Below are 19,051 nucleotides of genomic sequence, written 5' to 3' on the forward strand. Positions count from 1 at the left end.
CTGCTGGTGACCAGCGCGCAGCTCCACCCGGTGTGGCCTCCCTGGGGAGCGGGTGTGCGGGAGTGTGGATGGCTTCGGGCCCCACCAGCGCGCAGCTCCAGCCGGCGTGGCCTCCCTGGGGAGCGGGTGTGTGGGAGCGTGGATGGCTTTGGGCCTCACTGCTGGTGACCAGCGCGCAGCTCCAGCCGGCGCGGCCTCCCTGGGGAGCGGGTGTGCAGGAGTCAGATGAGGGATGTCTGCTGCTCGTGCACCAATGCTGTGGTGAGCGCCCCTCCCCCTCCCCGGGGCCACCTCAGCGGAGCTGAACCCACCAGCTGCAGCAAAATGCAGGCCCAAGTCCTCCTTAGTGGCTGCTGAAGATGAAGTTCCCACACTATGAAGTCCGATTCTGAATTCCACCTTGCCAGCCTCCTCCTGGCATGTCCTTGGCACACTGGACCCCACACCCAGGATGCACCATTCTCGTTCCCCTCACCTTCAGTCCCTGAGACCCACACTAGTCCCCGTGCTCTGCCCAAAGGCCAGATTCTCTGTGAAGCCTCGTCTAAGCCCTGCCCTGCCCTCCCCGATGTGCCATCCACTGCCCCAAAGAGCTGCTGTCTAAGCAGCCCCGGCACCGCGGCGGGGGGTCCAGGAGGGCAGGGCCACTGACTTCCAGAGTGATATCGCCTTAGGAAGGTGCGATGCATTGCCCAAGACAGAATCTGCACAGGGTGGACCAGACCATGAAGCACCGATGCCTGCCTGGGGTTGATGGTTCAGGCTGGCTGGATTGTAAGTATGTGTTACAGAGGAATTCACTTCGCCATTATGCTTTTCAAAATAAACACGTTTTGTCTGCTTTACCAGAGGCCAGAAGCCTGGGCAGCCCTTGCTCCAGCAGAGGCCTGTGGCTAACGCAGAACACCGCGGGCTGTGGGGTCCGGGCCTCGGCAGAGTCCAGTTCTGAGCCGGGATTCAAGAGAGGCTCACAAGAGAGGAGGGGAGCCTCTCCCTCCATGTGGACACGCTACGTATGAGGCGCGAAACACAGAGCAGCATAGCAGACACCACCCTGCTCTGACACTCACCTGCTTCACAAAGATGCTGAACAGGCAGAAGCAGGAGGACGTCACAGAAAGTCGCCGTACCTCTGAATACGGAGGCGCTGCTACTGCAATGGCACAGGGCGCCTCCCTAACAGGCTGTGTCTTAGAGGCTGTCAGGTGGAGGATACTGAGGTCAAAGGGGAACCTGCTCAGGACAGGAGCCCTCATGAGCCTCACCCCACCACGCAGGGCTGAGTGCCAGAAACACAGCCTCCGGGGCGCCCGAGAGGGAATGTTTGAAGAAACAGCCTGAACTCAGCCCGAAGGAAACTCGGCCAAGCACGGAGGGGATTCCCGGCAATAAACCGATAAACCACAGGCAGCCCCACAGGTCACCAGGCAGGGATCTCTGCAGACTGGGAGCCAGCAAAAGCAAACACTGTTTCTAAAGGATGATTAATTACCTTTTCTGTGAAAGGAGCAATACAAAAATTGGTCAGAAATATACTATTTAAGAAGAAACTACCAAGGAAATGAAGAATAAAAAGGATTTTTCTGTTCTGCCAGTTCGACTACATAACTGAGCCACGGAGATTAGAAGTAGCTACCAGTCATTTCTACGTACTTTGTGGTAGAGTAAGTGCCTCCTTGAGCAAAACCCACTTATTTTTAATATTCACTAATACCCTGTGCTCATACCCAAGGTCATAAATTAGCAGAATTCCCAGGAAAGCATTGCCTAGGATAAAGAAGAGACGCTGAATAATGAAAAGCAGCTGCACTTCTCATTCGGCATCAATACCACGTGACGTTTGATGGGGACTAATGTGGGATTAACTACACCCCTATTCATTAGGTTTTGTATCATTTTGTATAAAATTAGCAAAATGAATGCCCTTTGAATTCTACCGCCAGGGTGATCTCCCTGCATTAATAACAGTAGAAGATGTCTGCAGCCTCCAGTCCTCAGGCCCTTGAGGGAACCAGACACAAGCAGCCATTGGGCTTCCAGGCAGCTGGCAGGTGCAGGCAGCACCCAGCACTCCCAAGTAATTTCAACAGCAGGCTCTTGAGTTCCGTATGTTGGTGACAAACACAGGCACCACCACACGTCCTTCCAAAGGTGTCCGCCCATCACCGTAGGGCATTTGTGATGACACTATTAGGATTCCACATCACCTTTTAAAACTAGAAACCACAAGAAACTCCTTTTGAGTTTGAAACTCTTCCCTGCTATCACGTCAGCCTGTCTATGTCTCACCTGAAACTTGGTAAGAGGCTCCTCTTCACCATGCTAAGCCCTTTCCCAAGGCCGATGGGCCAGTCACCGTGCTAAGCACTCTCCTGAGGCTGATGGGCCAGTCACCGTGCTAAGTGCTTTCCCCAGGCCAATTGGCCAGTCACCGTGCTAAGCGCTCTCCTGAGGCCGATGGACCAGTCACCGTGCTAAGCGCTCTCCCAAGGCCAAATGGGCCAGCACCACATGTGGGCATGTCCACTGCCTAACTGCAAGATCTTTGTGGTCACAAAATTCATTTTTATAATCTCTTGGTTTTTTTGTTTTTTGTTTGTTTTTGAGACAGGGTCTCCCTCTGTGGCCCAGGCTGGAGTCCAGTGCTGCAATCTTGGCTCACTGAAACCTCTGCCTCTTGGGTTCAACCGATTCTCCCACCTCAGCCTCCCAAGTAGCTGAGATTACAGGTTCGCGCCACCACATCCAGCTAATTTTTTTGTATTTTTAGTAGAGATGGGGTCTCACCATATTGGTCAGGCTGGTCTCGAACTCCCTACCTCAAGTGATCCGCCCATCTTGGCCTCCTAAAGTGCTAGGTTTACAGGCGTGAGCCACTGTGCCCAGTCAATCTGTTTCTTATATAGCATCAGGCACATTCATGACACCATAGAATTATTCAAAAATAGTTAAAAAACTAATTCTTTAAAAATTTTGCATGAATGTAAACAATTTTGCACACGTTCAACAAGCAAGAAACATTCTGACTTGCACAGCCACAGGAGTTAACATGGATGCACTGGTGCAAGTTAGCAAATTCAGGTGTTTACAAAGTTGTCCATATGAGACACAAATTCAAATGTACATTTCCTGTGTGACTCCCCCTTGGTGCAGCACTTCGATAAATAACATGAACACATTTGAAATGACCGAGAAACTACCTTTCAAATAATCAACCTCATTTTCTCTAGACAGCCATAAAATAAATCAAAGGTCCTTGTCTGTGAGTACATTGTTACGGTTTTTAAAAAGATAACAAGATTGCCATTCCTAGCATCCTTGAGGTCCAGCAAACCCAATTTCAGTGGCGTTGCTCCCCGGTACTGGAGAAACTGCCAATCATGGAATAATTATCAATGCATTTTTGCATAATACCTGATCACGGATTTGGTCTTAAATATCTCCAATAATCAATTCTGACGGGGAACTGGAGCAAGCAAAACAGATGCCGTGGAGGGAGGGAGCTCCGGCAGCCACGAGGCGTTGAAGCCGTTGCTGGGACCCCCGTTCCTTCTTGCGCCGGAGTGTTTGGCATGGATCCCGCTGACTTTCTGCGCCGGGACCGCACTGGACCGCCCAGCTGGAGTAAGGATGCTGGGCTGCTTTACCCACCTGCTCCCCAGCTCCTCAAGCCTCACAACAAAGTATGGCAACAAAATGAGACTGGGGGTTCAACTCTCCACGAACCTTAAATCAGACTGCAGAAGTTTAGTACAACTTTGCAAAGCATTGTATTTCAACCACAAATTCTCAGCCCCCTAAATCACCACCTTGAGCAAAGGAGTTACTGAGGGCACGAGGATGTCCCATAAACAAACCCACAGCAGCCAGAACAGATAGGACCAGCGACGTGCTCCACCCCGTAGAACGTGGCGACTACTTCCCGCCTTGATCACTCTCATGGGAAAACGGAACTTCAAGTTTACAGGGCGCCAGTGCAGTGACGCCTCAATCAATGAGAACTAAGTATCGAAACCCCGAAACAAACCAGAGTATTTTGCTGCATTTTACACTGGGAAAAAAGGACATAAATTTAAGCAAAAAAAAAAAAAAAAAGTAAGTTCATAGATTTAGCAATCTAAAGGACTGGCTAAAAGCAAGAGTCATTTCCTGCTGTGGCTGGGTCTGTGTGTTCAGCCCTGTCTTATCAACGATTACAGAACGGGAGTGCCCTGCCGCGGAGCGGCCCTAATGCACTGAAAGCCACCAGGCTGAGGTTCTGTTACGCTTCCTGTGTTTTTCTTACTAGGCAGGAAGATTAAACAATACAAGAGTTTTCAACAAGCTAAAAAAAAAAAAAAAAAAAAAAAAGCTATGTTGACGAAAATACAACATTGTGTCCCCCACCCCATTCTGTTCTTCAAGACTCTGGTGAGTAAAGCATTGTGTTTTTCACTTAATGACAACTATTAATCATGTAACAAAGATCACTCAAGCTCTATCTGTAAGTACATCTCAAAAATGTGTGATTCGCAGTGCCCAGAACCCTGGGCTGTGAACAGTGAAACTGTCTGGAAGTCAGCCGGTTTTTATTGAAACCTCCCGGATCCTTTGTGGTACCTGCCCACCACAGTCAGGAGCAGGGCCGGTGTGTGCTCCTGGTCTGGTACAAAACGAAAAACCTCAAAGCAAAATTGCACGTGCTCTGCACACACTGGGGTTACTACAAACACGAAATCTTCCTTTTCCAAAAGCCGGACTTGTTCTCGGTCACTTGCAGCCCTGTGTGTCCTGCCTTCTATCTGAGACAGTTCCACACATCAGGGCAGCCCATCCCTCCCCAAACGGCGAAATCCCAGACGGTGCCCACGGACAGCCACATTGCCCTGCGACTGCCCCCTCGTCCCCGTCACTACACACCAGCTTTCCACGGAAACTGTGACCTTCCTTTGGGTTGCTCCCTGTGGGTACTGTGCGTCTCTCTCTGCCCCGGCTGTGCGTGTACGTTTGCGTGCGTGTGTGTGTGCGCACGTGTGTGTGCGTGTACATGTGTGTGGAAAGCGCCTCACCTGTGGCCTTCTCCACATCCGCAGTGGTCACGTTCTGGACATTGGCGCCCACTTTGAAGGTCACTGCTGGTCCGAGAACCCTGGAAGGGATAATTTAAAATAAGTTCGTAACGGAGTCAACGTGCCACACTGCTTTTCTGAAAACGACACGGAAAGCACTGGTGTGTTTTTACAAACACGAATATCTGAGGCCACTGCAGCTCCAGGCACGAACTCCACCGGACATCGGTTTTCTTTCACACCATGACCTTTGTTTCCGTTTGCCAAGAATTCCGTTTTTGGGCTTCACTTCTCCAAAACACACATCACAGTGTAATATGCTATCCTAAAAAATTCAAATCAACCTCCAAACCCAACAGTAGCAAGCAGACATTCTAGCTAGGGAAAAAGAAATGTTGTTATTGAAACAGATTTTAGTCTTTGGTGCCCAAGGGAGATGTATGAATCAAGAGCAGAGAGGAAAGAGACTAGTATTTTTAAAATTCTTTTGACAGGAACCATTTAAAAAACTACCAAAGTCATTAAGAACTACTCTGTATAAAAACAACTGGCAGGGAATTGCTAGACAGGAATTATCAAAATTGTCTGAAGCTTCCTAAATGCTATGTCAACCATAATTTTGAAAAAATACATTACTTTTTTAAACCATCTAATTCATCTGAAGACCCCACATGCAGTAGGAACTGGTTATTGTGCCTACAGCCATCGCAAAATGAATTAGGAATCCAGCGTCCGTTCCCAAAGACAGATGGACCGACCCCATGTCCACAGACGACAGCCGTAGACAGCTCTTCCTGGAACGGACCCCTTAAATGTCTTCTAAGGAGTAAATCCCCAGAACCGACAGGAAATGCGAGGAGGACCCAATTGAGGTGGGAGACGGCAGCTAAGACTGTTGCCTCCTGGTCCCTGGGAGGTGCCTGCACTCCCATCTAAGCCGTTCAACTGTGGGTACCATGTGGCCCAGGGTCCCTTGCTGTCCCCACTGCAGCCACACACCCTTGCTGACGGGTACAAGCCCAGCTGGTCAGAAGTGCCACAGGTTGGCTGCCTCCCCTCCCTCCCTCCACCACAGGCTCATCCCAAGGCAGCATATGACACCCAGGCCATGGACGTTACACCCAAAATCCTTTCAACCTCACATGTATTTGTGATTCAAATATCTGCGCTCATGATACCTTAGTCCCAACCTCTGGTCTTCCTCCCCGGGATTTTTGCTCATTCTCCCGGCCAGGGGCAGCTCTCCCGCATGCAAGCCCTTGGTGGAGGGGACTACCGTGCCATCGCGAGGCAGCACAGTTACCATCCTAACACCACGGCCATGGCTGAACATTCCACGTGGAAGTCTTAGCATCACTTTGAACTCAGCGAGGTCTGCCTTGAATCAGCACCTGCTCTGAGGAGCAAACAGCGTTCTAACCTTACGGATATTCCCTTTGGCTTCCTTATGCCAGAAATATCCAGCTAGTCACCAAATTCTGCAGAAACCCTTGGAAAATGCACCACATCCACCACTGTCTCTTGGTTCCCACTGTGATCCTTCTAGCCCAAGCCTGTGCCCTGTCACAGCAGAGCGGAGTGACTTCCTGCATCCAGCTCTACTGCACGCAAAACGTCCTTGGAAGTCGACTCCAGGGCTGACCACAGAGCAGGAGCTGGTGTCTTCTCGAGCCCAGGTTAAAGTCTCAGCCGCAGGCCCCAGGCCTGTCTATGGTGCCTCGGCTGGGCCCTCTGCTGGTCCCAACTATGGGTCCCCAGATGGAAGGAGGCCACTCCCTCCCTGGACTGCAGCTCTCCTGCCAACGACGTCCTGCTCGCTCATGAGTACCGAGTTCTGCCCCCTCTCAAAGCCCTACTCCCGAGTGAGGACTGTGAGAGTGGCCGATTCTCCCTGTCTCCAAAATCTTCCACAAGGGCCCTGAGTGCCTGACACTTGTGCTCAAATGGCACATCAGACGTTTATAGATGTTTCCTTTTCCTGAGCAGAGGATGGGCTCTTTGAGGCGTGATTCCTGCCAGGGCCTCACCCACGCAGGAGACGATCCATTCATATTTGTGACCGGTTCGACATTTCGGTTGAATGGTTTTCTAAAATTAAGAGGAAGTCCTCATTAACACAAGCAGCTCTCACGTACCCCCGAAACAGCGCTGAGGACAGACAGCTCAGCCACAGGGCTTCCAGCTTACACACAGCTTCTGTGAAACTGAGTCTCAACCACAAACAATGCTGAGGACAGACAGCTCAGCCACAGGGCTTCCAGCTTACACACAGCTTCTGTGAAACTGTGAGTCTGACCACATCTGAAGATTCCCTGACAGATGGGATTGGAATTCCCTAAACCTAATTTTTCCCTCAGGTGCTGAAAGTTTCCTCTAAAGGCTATGAGGAGGAGGTTCTTGGTTTCTCAGAGTCCGAAAACCCAGCCGCCTATGCTATGAAGAAGCATGTGACCGATACATGGCCCCGTATTTCCCGGTGGGGGCCGCAGGAGAGAGCCACACAGCCCACATCCTTCCTCACATGCAAGCCGAGCATCACCATCGCGTGGGGCCGTGGTGGTCACCAGGGAGTGCTCCTGACACTCTCGGGGTGTATCTCGCAGGTGGTGAGCACCCAGTGACCTTCGCTGTCAGCACCAGCGAGACCAGGTGCCTGCAGCCACGACGCACTGACCCTGGCTCCGGCCCTTGTGCTCTCAGGAACCCTGCGGGAGGACGGGGCATGAGGAGCCATCTCCAGAGGAGGCTCAGAGGGTCGGTAGCGTGACCCTACCTGCACAACCTTCCCTAACCGGAATACATGCAAGCTCCTCCCTAAAACCCACAGTGGCTGCTCCGACGTGGGAAGACGTCTCTATCCCGAGGCCCCGCTGCAGGTCTAACTCCGTGAGTCACTGTTCTGTGGCCCTCCTGGGCCTTTCCGCTGGGCCTCAGTTTACTCAGCTGTCAAGTGCGGCAAGACCCACAGGTCCTCTTGGACTTGCTCTGCCTAGGAGACTCTGGTTTTCAATAAACTCTGGTGCCCAGGCCCAGCGGGTCTGCAGTAAACAGGGGCAACACTGGGCGCTCCAGAGCTGAGCTGCTGGCTCTGTCCCCAGCACCATCAGCAGCAGAGATTCCTCCCTGCAGGAAGAACTTGCCCTGGTGTTTGTTACCCCCTCCCCACCCACGTCTGCTCTGCAGGTGGCAGATGGCTGAGTGCTGTGTGGTCCAGGTGAGAGGCTTCTGGGGAGGGAGTAAGGTCAGCCTTCCCACCAACTTCTTTCTAACCAGGGAGCCTTGGTTGTCTCTGCCATCTTGTTTAGCTTTCTGTCTCTTTAGACATTTGGGGGGAAACTGAATAAATCCCATGTGCATATCGCTGGCCTAAAAAGGGCAATTTCTGTACTAATCGGGAAATAAAAAGGAAAACACAGACGCCCAGAGCCCTGCAGAGTCTCTTAGGAGCCAGTATCGCACCTAATGTTACAGCTCTCGGGGAGAAAGCTAGTTTTTCTTGAGCACGTTTGCTTCCTGACACACGGCGTGTCAGGCATACGCGTACCAGATCTACTGCGGTTAAAGTGGCAGCAAAGAATTAGGGTTACGATCCGGTAAAAATTATCGAAGCAGACATATGGAAACCCAGACATTAAGTTATACGGAAACATCTAGGTTTAACGAAGAAACAGTTACTAATTTTGACTTTCAGATTTTCATTCAGATTCAACAAATAATGACTGAGAATACTACACTCAGTTCTCATTCTTCCAGGCAGCTGTGTTCTCCAAAGTCATCAGAAAGCAGATACTGAGCCATTGTTCCTACGGGAAACAGAGGGTGAGGCTCCTGTGAGCCTCTGGACACAGCGTTTTTGTCAACTGATGGGCATATTACCTTATTTTATGTGTGTTTCCACTCAAAGACTCATTGAATGTATGTGGTTGAGTTATGAATGCTGAGCTCACAGCATGCCCCCATGATGCCCATCCACACCCACGATGCCCACCCACACCGACGCCCACCCACACGCGCGACGCCCACCCACACGCGATGCCCATCCATCCACACCCACGATACCCATCCACACGCGCGACGCCCACTCACGCCCGCGACACCCACCCACGCGCATGACGCCCGTCCACGCCCACGATGCCTGTCCACACGCACGACGCCCGTCCACACACACGACGCCCGTCCACACCCACGACGCCCATCCACACGCGCAACACCCATCCACACGCGCGACGCCCACCCACACCCGCGACGCCCATCCATGCGCACGACGCCCATCCACGCCTGCAACGCCCATCCACGCCTGCGACGCCCGTCCACACGGGTGTTTTCTCCATCAGGCATGTTATCACCATGTGTCCCAGCCTCACACACAATTAGCACACTTCCTTCCCATTCCTGCTTTGGCTTTGAAGCATACTGTGAAATTCTTCATGGCCCCTTCTCCACCAGGCCCTCCCTACACAGTGCTCACCTATCTAATTATGGACCTGCTTAAAAACTCCAGGGGCCAATTTTCAAACAGAACAGGCAGAGAGATCCAGCTGCAGAATCCTCTGCTGAGCGGGAGTTAGGAACAGGTAGCCCACCGCTCCCAGACTGAAGTCACAATGACACAAACGAGGACTCCACACATGATGAGATAACCATCAGAAAGACACACAGCCCGGCGTCCTCCTGCACTACACACAGCTCCATGCCTTTTCCTCCTTAAACCCCTCACTCAGCCAAAAAGGGGGAATGACCTGTTAAAGGCATGAGCCTGGCCATTCCCTAACGGCCAGCATTTGAGTAATAACTGCTTTCCTCCGCCCACACCTCACTCTCATGTTTTCGGCCTCTGAGTGGCAAACAGCGGACTTGAGCCAGTTACAACACTAGGAACAGAGTCAGCATTCAGCACTGTGCTGGGGACCACTTAAACAACAAAACCACCAATGAAATGCACAAAAATTGTGGAAAATGTGGCACTCAATAGACCATGAAGAGGAGCCGTGTTTTACAGTATGAGCTGAAACGAGAAGGCAGGGCTCTCCTCTCCCACCAGAGCACGGGCGCCTCAGGCAACCTGAACCTCACGGCTCTGTGTGTGTGTCCAGGAATGACTTCAGCATAAGCATTGATTTGGGGATTACAAATTAATCACAAATACAGAATCTGCAAATGATCAGGATCATCTACCGCCTAGCAGGTGTTGAAGCGCTTTCACACACATCAACAACCTTACTATTTTCTTCACATTTTACAGTTTTATACTGTAGAGAGGATGTGAGCACTGGCGCTTACAAGGTTTGTGATCCAATTGTTTGTTTAGCCGCCACTTCCTCGTGGGGCGATTTTACGTGTTACATTATTTACCCTGCAAAATCAGGGGAACAAGACAAACCTTGCAGGGCTGTTGGAGGATCGGGCCGGATAGCTGACATGTGACAGGGTCCCTCTGAACCACAGCTGTTGGTCTGTGCCCTGCTCAGGAGGGGTCTGATCCTCCTCCGAATTCTTCCATAAAATCTACTCTCTAAATTGACTGCGCCTTGTGTGGGTTCACGCAGTCCCCGTACACTGCACTGCTCTCTGGGGGAGCCTGGTTGCTTTCCTTCTGGAAGGACGTGGTTGAGACAAGGAAGGAGATTGTCTCTTTCCAGACTCTGGACAGTGGAGTGCAGATCTCATGAGGAAACTGTAAACGGCCACTTCAGGGCAGATCTTGAGAGTGTCATCCTGATGGCTGTGCCAGGAACACCTATGGTAAGGAGCATCTGATCTGAGAGCATGTGGAACTTCTGAGTCATTGTTCCTGGGAGAACCATCCACCTTTTGACATTCAAATTCACATATTGTGAAAGGTGACTCCTATTTATGGTGGAAGAAATGCCAAAAAGGAATGCCACCCACTCAGAGGCAAACCCTTCTTCCCCTGATGAAAGGGGAGTTTTCACACACATCCTTCTTCCCCTGATGAAAGGGGAGTTTTCACACACATCCTTCTTCCCCTGATGAAAGAGGGCGTCTTCACACACATCTGCAGCCTAGAGCCCTCAGAGGTGTGATACTCGAACAATGTGTTCACATGGGTCCTATGAAGAATATATTAGGAGAAACAAAAGCTATTTATTGCCACTAGAAGTCATCTCCCAATTGGGCTGGAAATAACATGAAAAAATATATCCCTGATATTCTACAGAATTCACTGACTTAAAACTACCTTTAACCAAAATAAGCAAACCATATATGTTGGACATAGATAAGAGATCATTTTGTCACGTAATTTTAGCTATAGTTACCTCTATCTTAAATATCATTCCATTTATTCCTGAGTTATCACTCAGTGGTTCTACTTGATAGTTTACTACATATTGACAATTGCTCATTTCTTTTTATGGACATAAAACATGCCAACAAAGAAGAGAAGTGGCATCTAGCATTTTAACACTGATTTTATTGCTTGTGTTCTAGGATACTCCTATCACTCAAGACTTATGAGGCAAACATATCAGCCAGACTATTGAGTATAAGAGTTCTGCATAAAAGGCCTTTTCTTAACTAAGGACTATTTGGAAATCTCTTTTTCCCCTACTTTTATGAGTGAAATAATTTAAAAACACCTATAATTATCTGCCTTTAGAACATCAATATACTGATGTACCGATATTTGTCGTCTTAGCAATCATGCATCTCAAGGTGATTTTCTGAATATTAGCTTTCAGGACATGACACTTTAACCACAGAAAACACTGAGCTCCATCTGTTCTCAGACCAGCCGTTCAGTTGAGAATGCAGAAGATGAACAAATCTCTGACAAAAGCTTCCACGTTTCGGAAATGGTTTTCCATAAGAACCGAGGCTTCCGTTTGGTTGTGTTAGTCTGGGAGTTATTATTTCTCTCTAGTAATGACTTAGACACAACACAGGCTTATTTGTATCAAGTCAACCTATAAGGGCTACAATAAATGTAACACATTTGACTAGAGTTTTCCAAATAGATACTGCCTAAGCAGCAGTGAAGAAGTTTGTCATCAGTTTAAATAAAGACAAGCCTCAGGTACTAGATTCCCTTGACTTTTTGTGGATAAAAAGAAGACAGCCAAGGCGCATATGGCAAGAAATATAGTTTTAAAGTTAACCATTAAATGTTGATGCTTCACAACCAACGTAAAAGTAAATGCTTCTCTTTTCAACTGGTGAATTTTCTTGAAAGTTGTTTAGAAATGAAAAAAAGAAAACTTCCGTAGACTGTTTTTCGTTTGTTAATTTTACTAGCATGCTCTCTGTTGGCTTGACAGACTGACCTGTGCTTTGTCTATTTGACACCTGGATTTGGGGTAAAGCCTATAACATGAATAGATGGGTGAGTGAGGGATAGGTGATAGACAGATGGGTAGAGAGATGGGTGGGTGGGTGGGTGGGTGAGGGACAGGTGATGGATGGGTAGAGAGATGGGTGGGTGGGTGGATGAGGGATAGGTGATGGATGGGTAGAGAGATGGGTGGGTGGGTGGGTGAGGGATAGGTGACAGACGGATGGGTAGAGAGATGGTTGGGTGGGTAGATGGGTGAGGGATAAGTGATAGATGGATGGGTAGAGAGATGGTTGGGTGGGTGAGTGGATGAGGGATAGGTGATGATTGGGTAGAGATGGGTGGGTGAGGGATAGGTGACAGATGGATGAGTAGAGAGATGGTTGGGTGGATGAGGGACAGGTGATAGATGGACGGGTAGAGAGATGGTTGGGTGGGTGGGTGGGTGGGTGAGGGATAGGTGATGGATGGGTAGAGATTGTTGGGTGGGTGGGTGAGGGATAGTTGATAGATGAAGGAGTAGAGAGATGGTTGGGTGGGTGGGTGGGTGGATGAGTAGATGGGTGAATGGGTTGGTGGATATACAGATATATATATCCACCATATATGTATATATATCCACCATATATATATATATCCACCATATATATATATCCACCATATATATCCACTATATATATATCCTCTCTCTCTCTCTCTCTCTCTCTCTCTCTCTCTCTATATATATATATATATATATATGAGTTGGTGAGTGGGTGGGAGGGAGGATTGGGTGGATGGATGGGTGGATAGATGAGTGGGTGGATGGGTGGTTGGGTAGGTGAGTGGATGGATGAATGGGTGGGTGGAGAGCTGGATAAGTGGATAGATGTATGGGTGGATGGCTGGATGGATGCATGAGGAGGTAGACGGATGGATGAAAAATTGATGGGTGGGTGGTTTGGTGGAGATATGTATGTATTTATTGCTTATATTAATTCAAACATAATTAGAGACTTTCTCAAAATACTGTCTATAGCTTAAGAATCATTTTGCATTAAACTCTTCTCATCTTGTGGACTATACATTTAGTGAATTGCTCATTCCATTTTTTTACTCAGTAGTATGTTCAGAGAAACATAGTGCTAATAAAGATCTCAAAATTATCAAACAAAATCATAATGATTTAAGAGACTTACTATATCTGGTTGAACATAATTTGAGGCCAGGTAAAACCTGGGAGAGCTCGCTACACACAGTACATGTTTTAGGGGCTCCCTAAAGCCAGCCCCTCAGCCTTGAGGCAGAGGCACAGGGGAACTGCCAATAAGCCGGCCCTGTGTCTGGCCTTGAGTGGGTGCAAACCGAGACAGCACGCTGCTGTGGTGCTGACTGACAACTGCAAAATTTAGACCTAAGGCAATTTGTTTGGCAATGCCCTATTTCATAGATGAATAAGTTGAAACCCTTGGAGTTTTAGGTACTAGCTCCAAACAGTCCAGTTTTAATATCAACACCGCCACTGGAATCACGACTTCGGCATTCTCGGCTGAGAGCCTTCTGCGAAGCACGAGGATAAGTGAGAGACCCCCACACAGACCTGCACCACTGCCCTTTCCTGTCACGGGACTGACCGCCACACCATAGACCCCCACACAAGCCTGCAGCACTGTCCTTTCCTGACTGTCACGGGACCGATCCCCACACCATAGACCCCCACGCAGGCCTGCACCACTGCCCTTTCCTGACTGTCACGGGACCGACCCCCACACCGTAGACCCCCACGCAGACCTGCACCAGTGTCCTTTCCTGCTCTCTCGCTGGACCGACCCCCACACTGTTTCTGCTTTTGCTCCCCAAATTACTCCTGATGATAACTTGCCTCCTCCAGTCTTGTTCCTTGTTCACTGGCGTCCCTCACTCTAGGGAAGCCCACAGCTTGGTGCTGGGCTAATCCAAGCTGCCAACAGAAAACCAATAAAAAATGAGCTCATGTCTGGCTGCTACAGAATTTTCTTTGCATGCCTCATTCCATCTATGTCTTCTTACAGAGGAGACACCAGGACCATAAAACTCCAGAACTCCATGTGGATAGCACAAAGCACGCCTACTTCCCTAACACACACTTTTCATTTATCACATTTCCTGCACAACTGTATATTCCTGCCTCCCATACATGAGGCAGTAACTTCCCAAAACATCTAGCCTGAGAGCTTACAAAGGAGGAAGAACAGAGAACCAATTCCTATCTGAATGTATGAGGAGACAAAGACACATAAAGTTATTGCAAGATAATTTAACATCATGCAAGCCTTAATGAAAACATAATTATTGATGATGCTTTATTTTCTGAAAGCATTGAGCAACTGCATTACTGTGCAGATTGTCTCTCGTTTGCAATTGCTTTGCCATTACAGGGATTTGGGAAATCCTTTCTGTGCCAGGGAATGTCTTGCCCCATAGTTTTCTCATGGAGTATTTGGAAGGAAACAGATTGTTCAACATGTATGCTTTGCCTTTGAACTTTAGACACATTTGCCTCATTTGAAATTCTACTGCAGCCTGTTACACCTGCTGGGTGGTATGACTGGTACCAAGAGAAGACCCTTGTTCCCCCAGCACAGGGGTGGGCCGGGTCTCACCAGGAGCAGCAGAAAGCTCACCATTCCTGAAGGACCAGAGGCGCCCCATCTGTGTTTTTGTTTTGTTTTTGTTTTTGTTTTGAGACGGAGTCTCGTGCTGTCACCCAGGCCGCAGTGCAATGGCGTGATCTCAGCTCACTGCAACCTCTGACTCCCGGGTGCAAGCAATTCTCCTGCCTCAGCCTCCTGAGTAGCTGGGATTACAGGCACCCAGCACCATGCCCAGCTAATGTTTTTTTTGTTTTGTTTTTTTGTTTTTTTTTGTTTTGTATTTTTAGTAGAGACGGGGTTTCACTATGTTGGTCAGGCTGGTCTTGAACTCCTGAGCTTGTAGTCCGCCCACCTCGGCCTCCCAAATCCTGGGATTACAGGCATGAGCCACTGTGCCCGGCCCCCATCTGTGCTTTCTATTGCAGCTTTGCTCTCATGATGCTTAAGGATTAATGAGCTACACAAACAAATGACCGAATTATTAGTGACTAACATTTAGAAATAGAAGCATTCACCCAAGAATTAGGACCAAGGCTTTTTCCTGAAGCCTCAGCAGCTGGCCACAGCCTTTGGTAGGACAGACAGCAAAGGTGAGAACCGCTCCCCCTGACAGTGCTCCTGGGGGCTCCACTGCACAGTCCCCACCATCCCTCAGGGTCTTCTGGGCACCGTGGCTCACTCTGGTTTTGTTTCTTGTTTTACTTTTGTTTCTCTGGACACTCAGGCTGCTAACTCCTGAAGGCAACTGCCAGCCTTCATACAACTCCAGCTTGCAATCCCAAATGAAATGTAATGCATGCTCATGGGCCAGCATCCGTGGTGGGAGGAGCCGCTGGGTCCTGTAACTGGGGCGGGTTTATATTCCTCCCTGCCCTGGGTTGCAGGTCTCAGTCTTTCCCGCAGGAGGTGAGTCCAGAATAACCTGCCCCGCCCATCTGCCCCGAAGCCTCCTGCAATCAGCTCGTCCACAGCTTCTCTGACTGGAGAGACACATTCAGAAGAGTGAAGTGATTTTTGTTTGGTCCTGGTGAGAAAAATAAGAATCATGCCAAGCAGGGGTATCTAGTATTGGCGGCGTAGGTCATAAGTAAAATGCATATTTTACCACAGTGTTTGGTGTCATTTCGATATAAATCTAACTTGTTCCTGTGTTTACATATTTCTTGGCTTAGACATTGTATTATTTTAATAATGTATCTGGAAAGCTACCCTTTATTTGGTGCTAAGTATCTGCACAGGCAGAGCATTTAATTCTCACAACTCTGACGGAGACATCGTCTCTACTCCACGGAGGAGCACGCTGAGGCCGGAAATCTGCCCAGGGTCTCACGGCAAGTGGAGAAAAATGGAGTCAAACCCATGTGCCTTTGAATCCGGAGCCTGTCCATTCTTTCACGGAATCATTCCTTCACTCACTCAACAAACAGCCCCTGTTACGGGCCAGACACTGTTCTAGTCACTGATGACACATAATTGAGCAATACAGATCGAGGCCCTGCCTTCAAGGAGCGTAGGAGTGTATACTTTCTGGTTCTCGTTTTGCAGAGACGAGGTCTCGCTCTGTTGCCCTGGCTGGTCTCAAACTCCCAGGCTCCAGTGATCCTCCCACTTCGGCCCCCAAAGTACTGGGATTACAGGCATGAGCCACTGCACCCGGCCAGTTGACGAAGATTCAAGTCCTATGGGTGTCATTACAAGAAAGCTCAGAGCTGCCTGGGAAACTCCTCGTTACCTGATATCCAGTACCCAAATCCAGCACTTACCCAGTGCTTCACACTTGAAGTGCATTGAAAAGTCTAGAGAAAAGAATGGGTTCTTCTTGCCAATCTGACTCCACTAACAGTAACAACAATGGAAGAGTGCAATTGTCCAGCTAACATGTATTGCAAACCTCCACAGCAGGCACTATTCTAGTTTTTCCTAGAGTCTCTCCAACCCTGTCATGGCCTGACGATCATAGATATCATTTGTGGGGTCCTTTGTTGAAGAATTTTAAGAGTCTCAAGATGATACCAGCAAAGTATGAACCATGTGTGGAGCCTCTAAGAGCCAGGTCCCAGCCACATGCCCAGGCCACCTGCATCCTTGTAGGGAAACTGAGGCTCAGGAAAATAAGGAACCTGTTCTCCTCCTAAATGGTCACATCATTTTCACACTAGGAAACAAGGCTCCATCAATATTTTAAACACAAATAGCTTCAATCAAATCATGGGGTTCATTTAACCTGAGAAACGCCATCTTTCACTCAAACAGAATTATTATTTGCAAATCCACAGTGGTCTTCCCTTGTTTTCTCATCTTAAAGGCGGGATGGGGGAGTTCTGACGTACTGTGACATTTCCTTGACATTCCTTATTTCCAGGAAAACCTCATGTCGCTGTTTCAAGCCACTAGTTTGCACCTTTGCAACTGCTTGCAGTATTCAGACAGGGCACTGAAGATGAAGCCTGGGCTCTGTTTGGGAAGGAATTACGTAACATGAGGCCCCATTCCACCCTCCTTCCTCACTTGGCAAATCCAGAACACAGGTGGAACAGGTGGCAACATTGCCAGTGAGGGCTGGAGTCTGCAGGTGGTGGATACGCCACATCGAGATGCAAATGCCATTTACCCAGACCCTCCCCTGGGGCTCCTGGGAGTTTCTCACTGCTGGGGGCTCTTGGCTTTGAGTGATATTACTAACCCACAGCACTGTCGCTGCAGTTGTTAATCTGCGCTGCCCTGATGTGTAGACAAAATTATCCAGGGCTTCACAGTCATCGAGGCTACGGGGAAAACCAGAGGGCCAACCCAGGGAATGAAGGACCAGTCTCACCCCTCACAGGATTCCTGCTGCCTACAACATCTTGGTCAATCTCATGCACGGGGACAAGACTAGCGGCGAAACAATCACAATTCTGCCCTGGAAACTGAAACATACTTTCCAGAAGTTTCCCTGCAAACCCCAGAGACTCCTCCCACTGGTGGGGGGAGAGGGGCAAGCATGGGGAAGGATCTGGAGGGGCCGGGGCAGCACCGGGGTCGCCGCAGGATGGAGTAGGCACAGGCATCTCCCGTGCCCCGTGCACAGAGAAGACCCCAACGAGAAGTATCAGGGTTGAGAATTCCCACGGCTGCCTCTTCGGTAACGACACCGTATTCATCAGTCCAGTAAATCACGCAGATGAGAAAGTAAACGCTTCTCGCACCAGGAGAGCCCATGAAGATTGATCACAGAATCAGGCTGCGTGCCCCAAATGCCCCGGCAGATCCAGGACCACACGTGGCTGATGTCGGGGCTCAGCCGAAGCCATCTGGGAAAGAATTGACACAGAGCCCGTCTCACTGTGGACTCAGGGGCTCCTGGGAATGTGTCTTTGGCATTCTTTTTCCCAGGAGCACTGCCCACCTCACCGAGATTCTGCAGAGGGTGGCCTGGCATCAATCACCGCCGCCGCAGACAGCCACGATCGCGTCATAAAACCCGGCTGCGGTCACTGCGGGTCTGCTGGCATAATTACATCACATGCTAATGCAGTTTTAATGGTCTCTAATGATGTCATAAGAAATAATGGGATTTATTTGACAGCTACATAACCACTAACAAAACATATTCAGCGTAACTAGCACTTCCACAAAACCACAGGAGAGTCTGAGAGTGGCAGCTTGCGCATCCTGTCTGTCTCTTTTCCTTTCCTGGAACACTGAGCAGCTCTGAGAACATGCTCTGACAGCAGCACTGTGTGACTGTGTCGGCGCCCCTCAGAGCTGCTCCCCTCCCCGAGACACCGACGAGGCACAGCCCACACCCCCGTCCATCCCTCAAGCTGGTGCCTTTGCCAAGTGTGTGCCCGGGGCTGCTGGGCCGGGTGAGGCACAGGACACTGAGGTAAGGCTTGTGCGCTCCACTGCACCTGAGCACACACGCACACAGGCACCAGAATGCAAGACCCAAGTGTGGGGCAGCCTCTGCCTGGCCAGGACTGGGGACCTTGGAGAAGGTGCTGGACACAGCAAGGATCAGACTTCAGCTCTGATATGTGGGCAGGGGGACCGGCAAAGGATCCCGCAGGTGAGGCCACCAGGGAGGCTCCCTGAGGAAGAGGCGGAAAGGTCCAGAT

The 19,051-nt window shown here is 49.5% G+C and overlaps 1 protein-coding gene across 2 annotated transcripts in view; it reads right to left on the bottom strand.

Annotated features, from left to right (window-relative positions):
• The window catches only part of PTPRN2 (protein tyrosine phosphatase receptor type N2), a 985,554-nt gene that overhangs the window by 510,783 nt on the left and 455,720 nt on the right, over nucleotides 1-19,051 (bottom strand). For both annotated transcript variants that reach the window (XM_007983635.3, XM_037991107.2), the window contains one exon: nucleotides 5,049-5,128. In XM_007983635.3, the coding sequence (XP_007981826.3) occupies nucleotides 5,049-5,128 (80 nt within the window). The remainder of the gene's footprint in view (nucleotides 1-5,048; nucleotides 5,129-19,051) is intronic.

The sequence above is a fragment of the Chlorocebus sabaeus genome, chromosome 21 (assembly GCF_047675955.1).
Source record: "Chlorocebus sabaeus isolate Y175 chromosome 21, mChlSab1.0.hap1, whole genome shotgun sequence".
Taxonomy (NCBI): domain Eukaryota; kingdom Metazoa; phylum Chordata; class Mammalia; order Primates; family Cercopithecidae; genus Chlorocebus; species Chlorocebus sabaeus.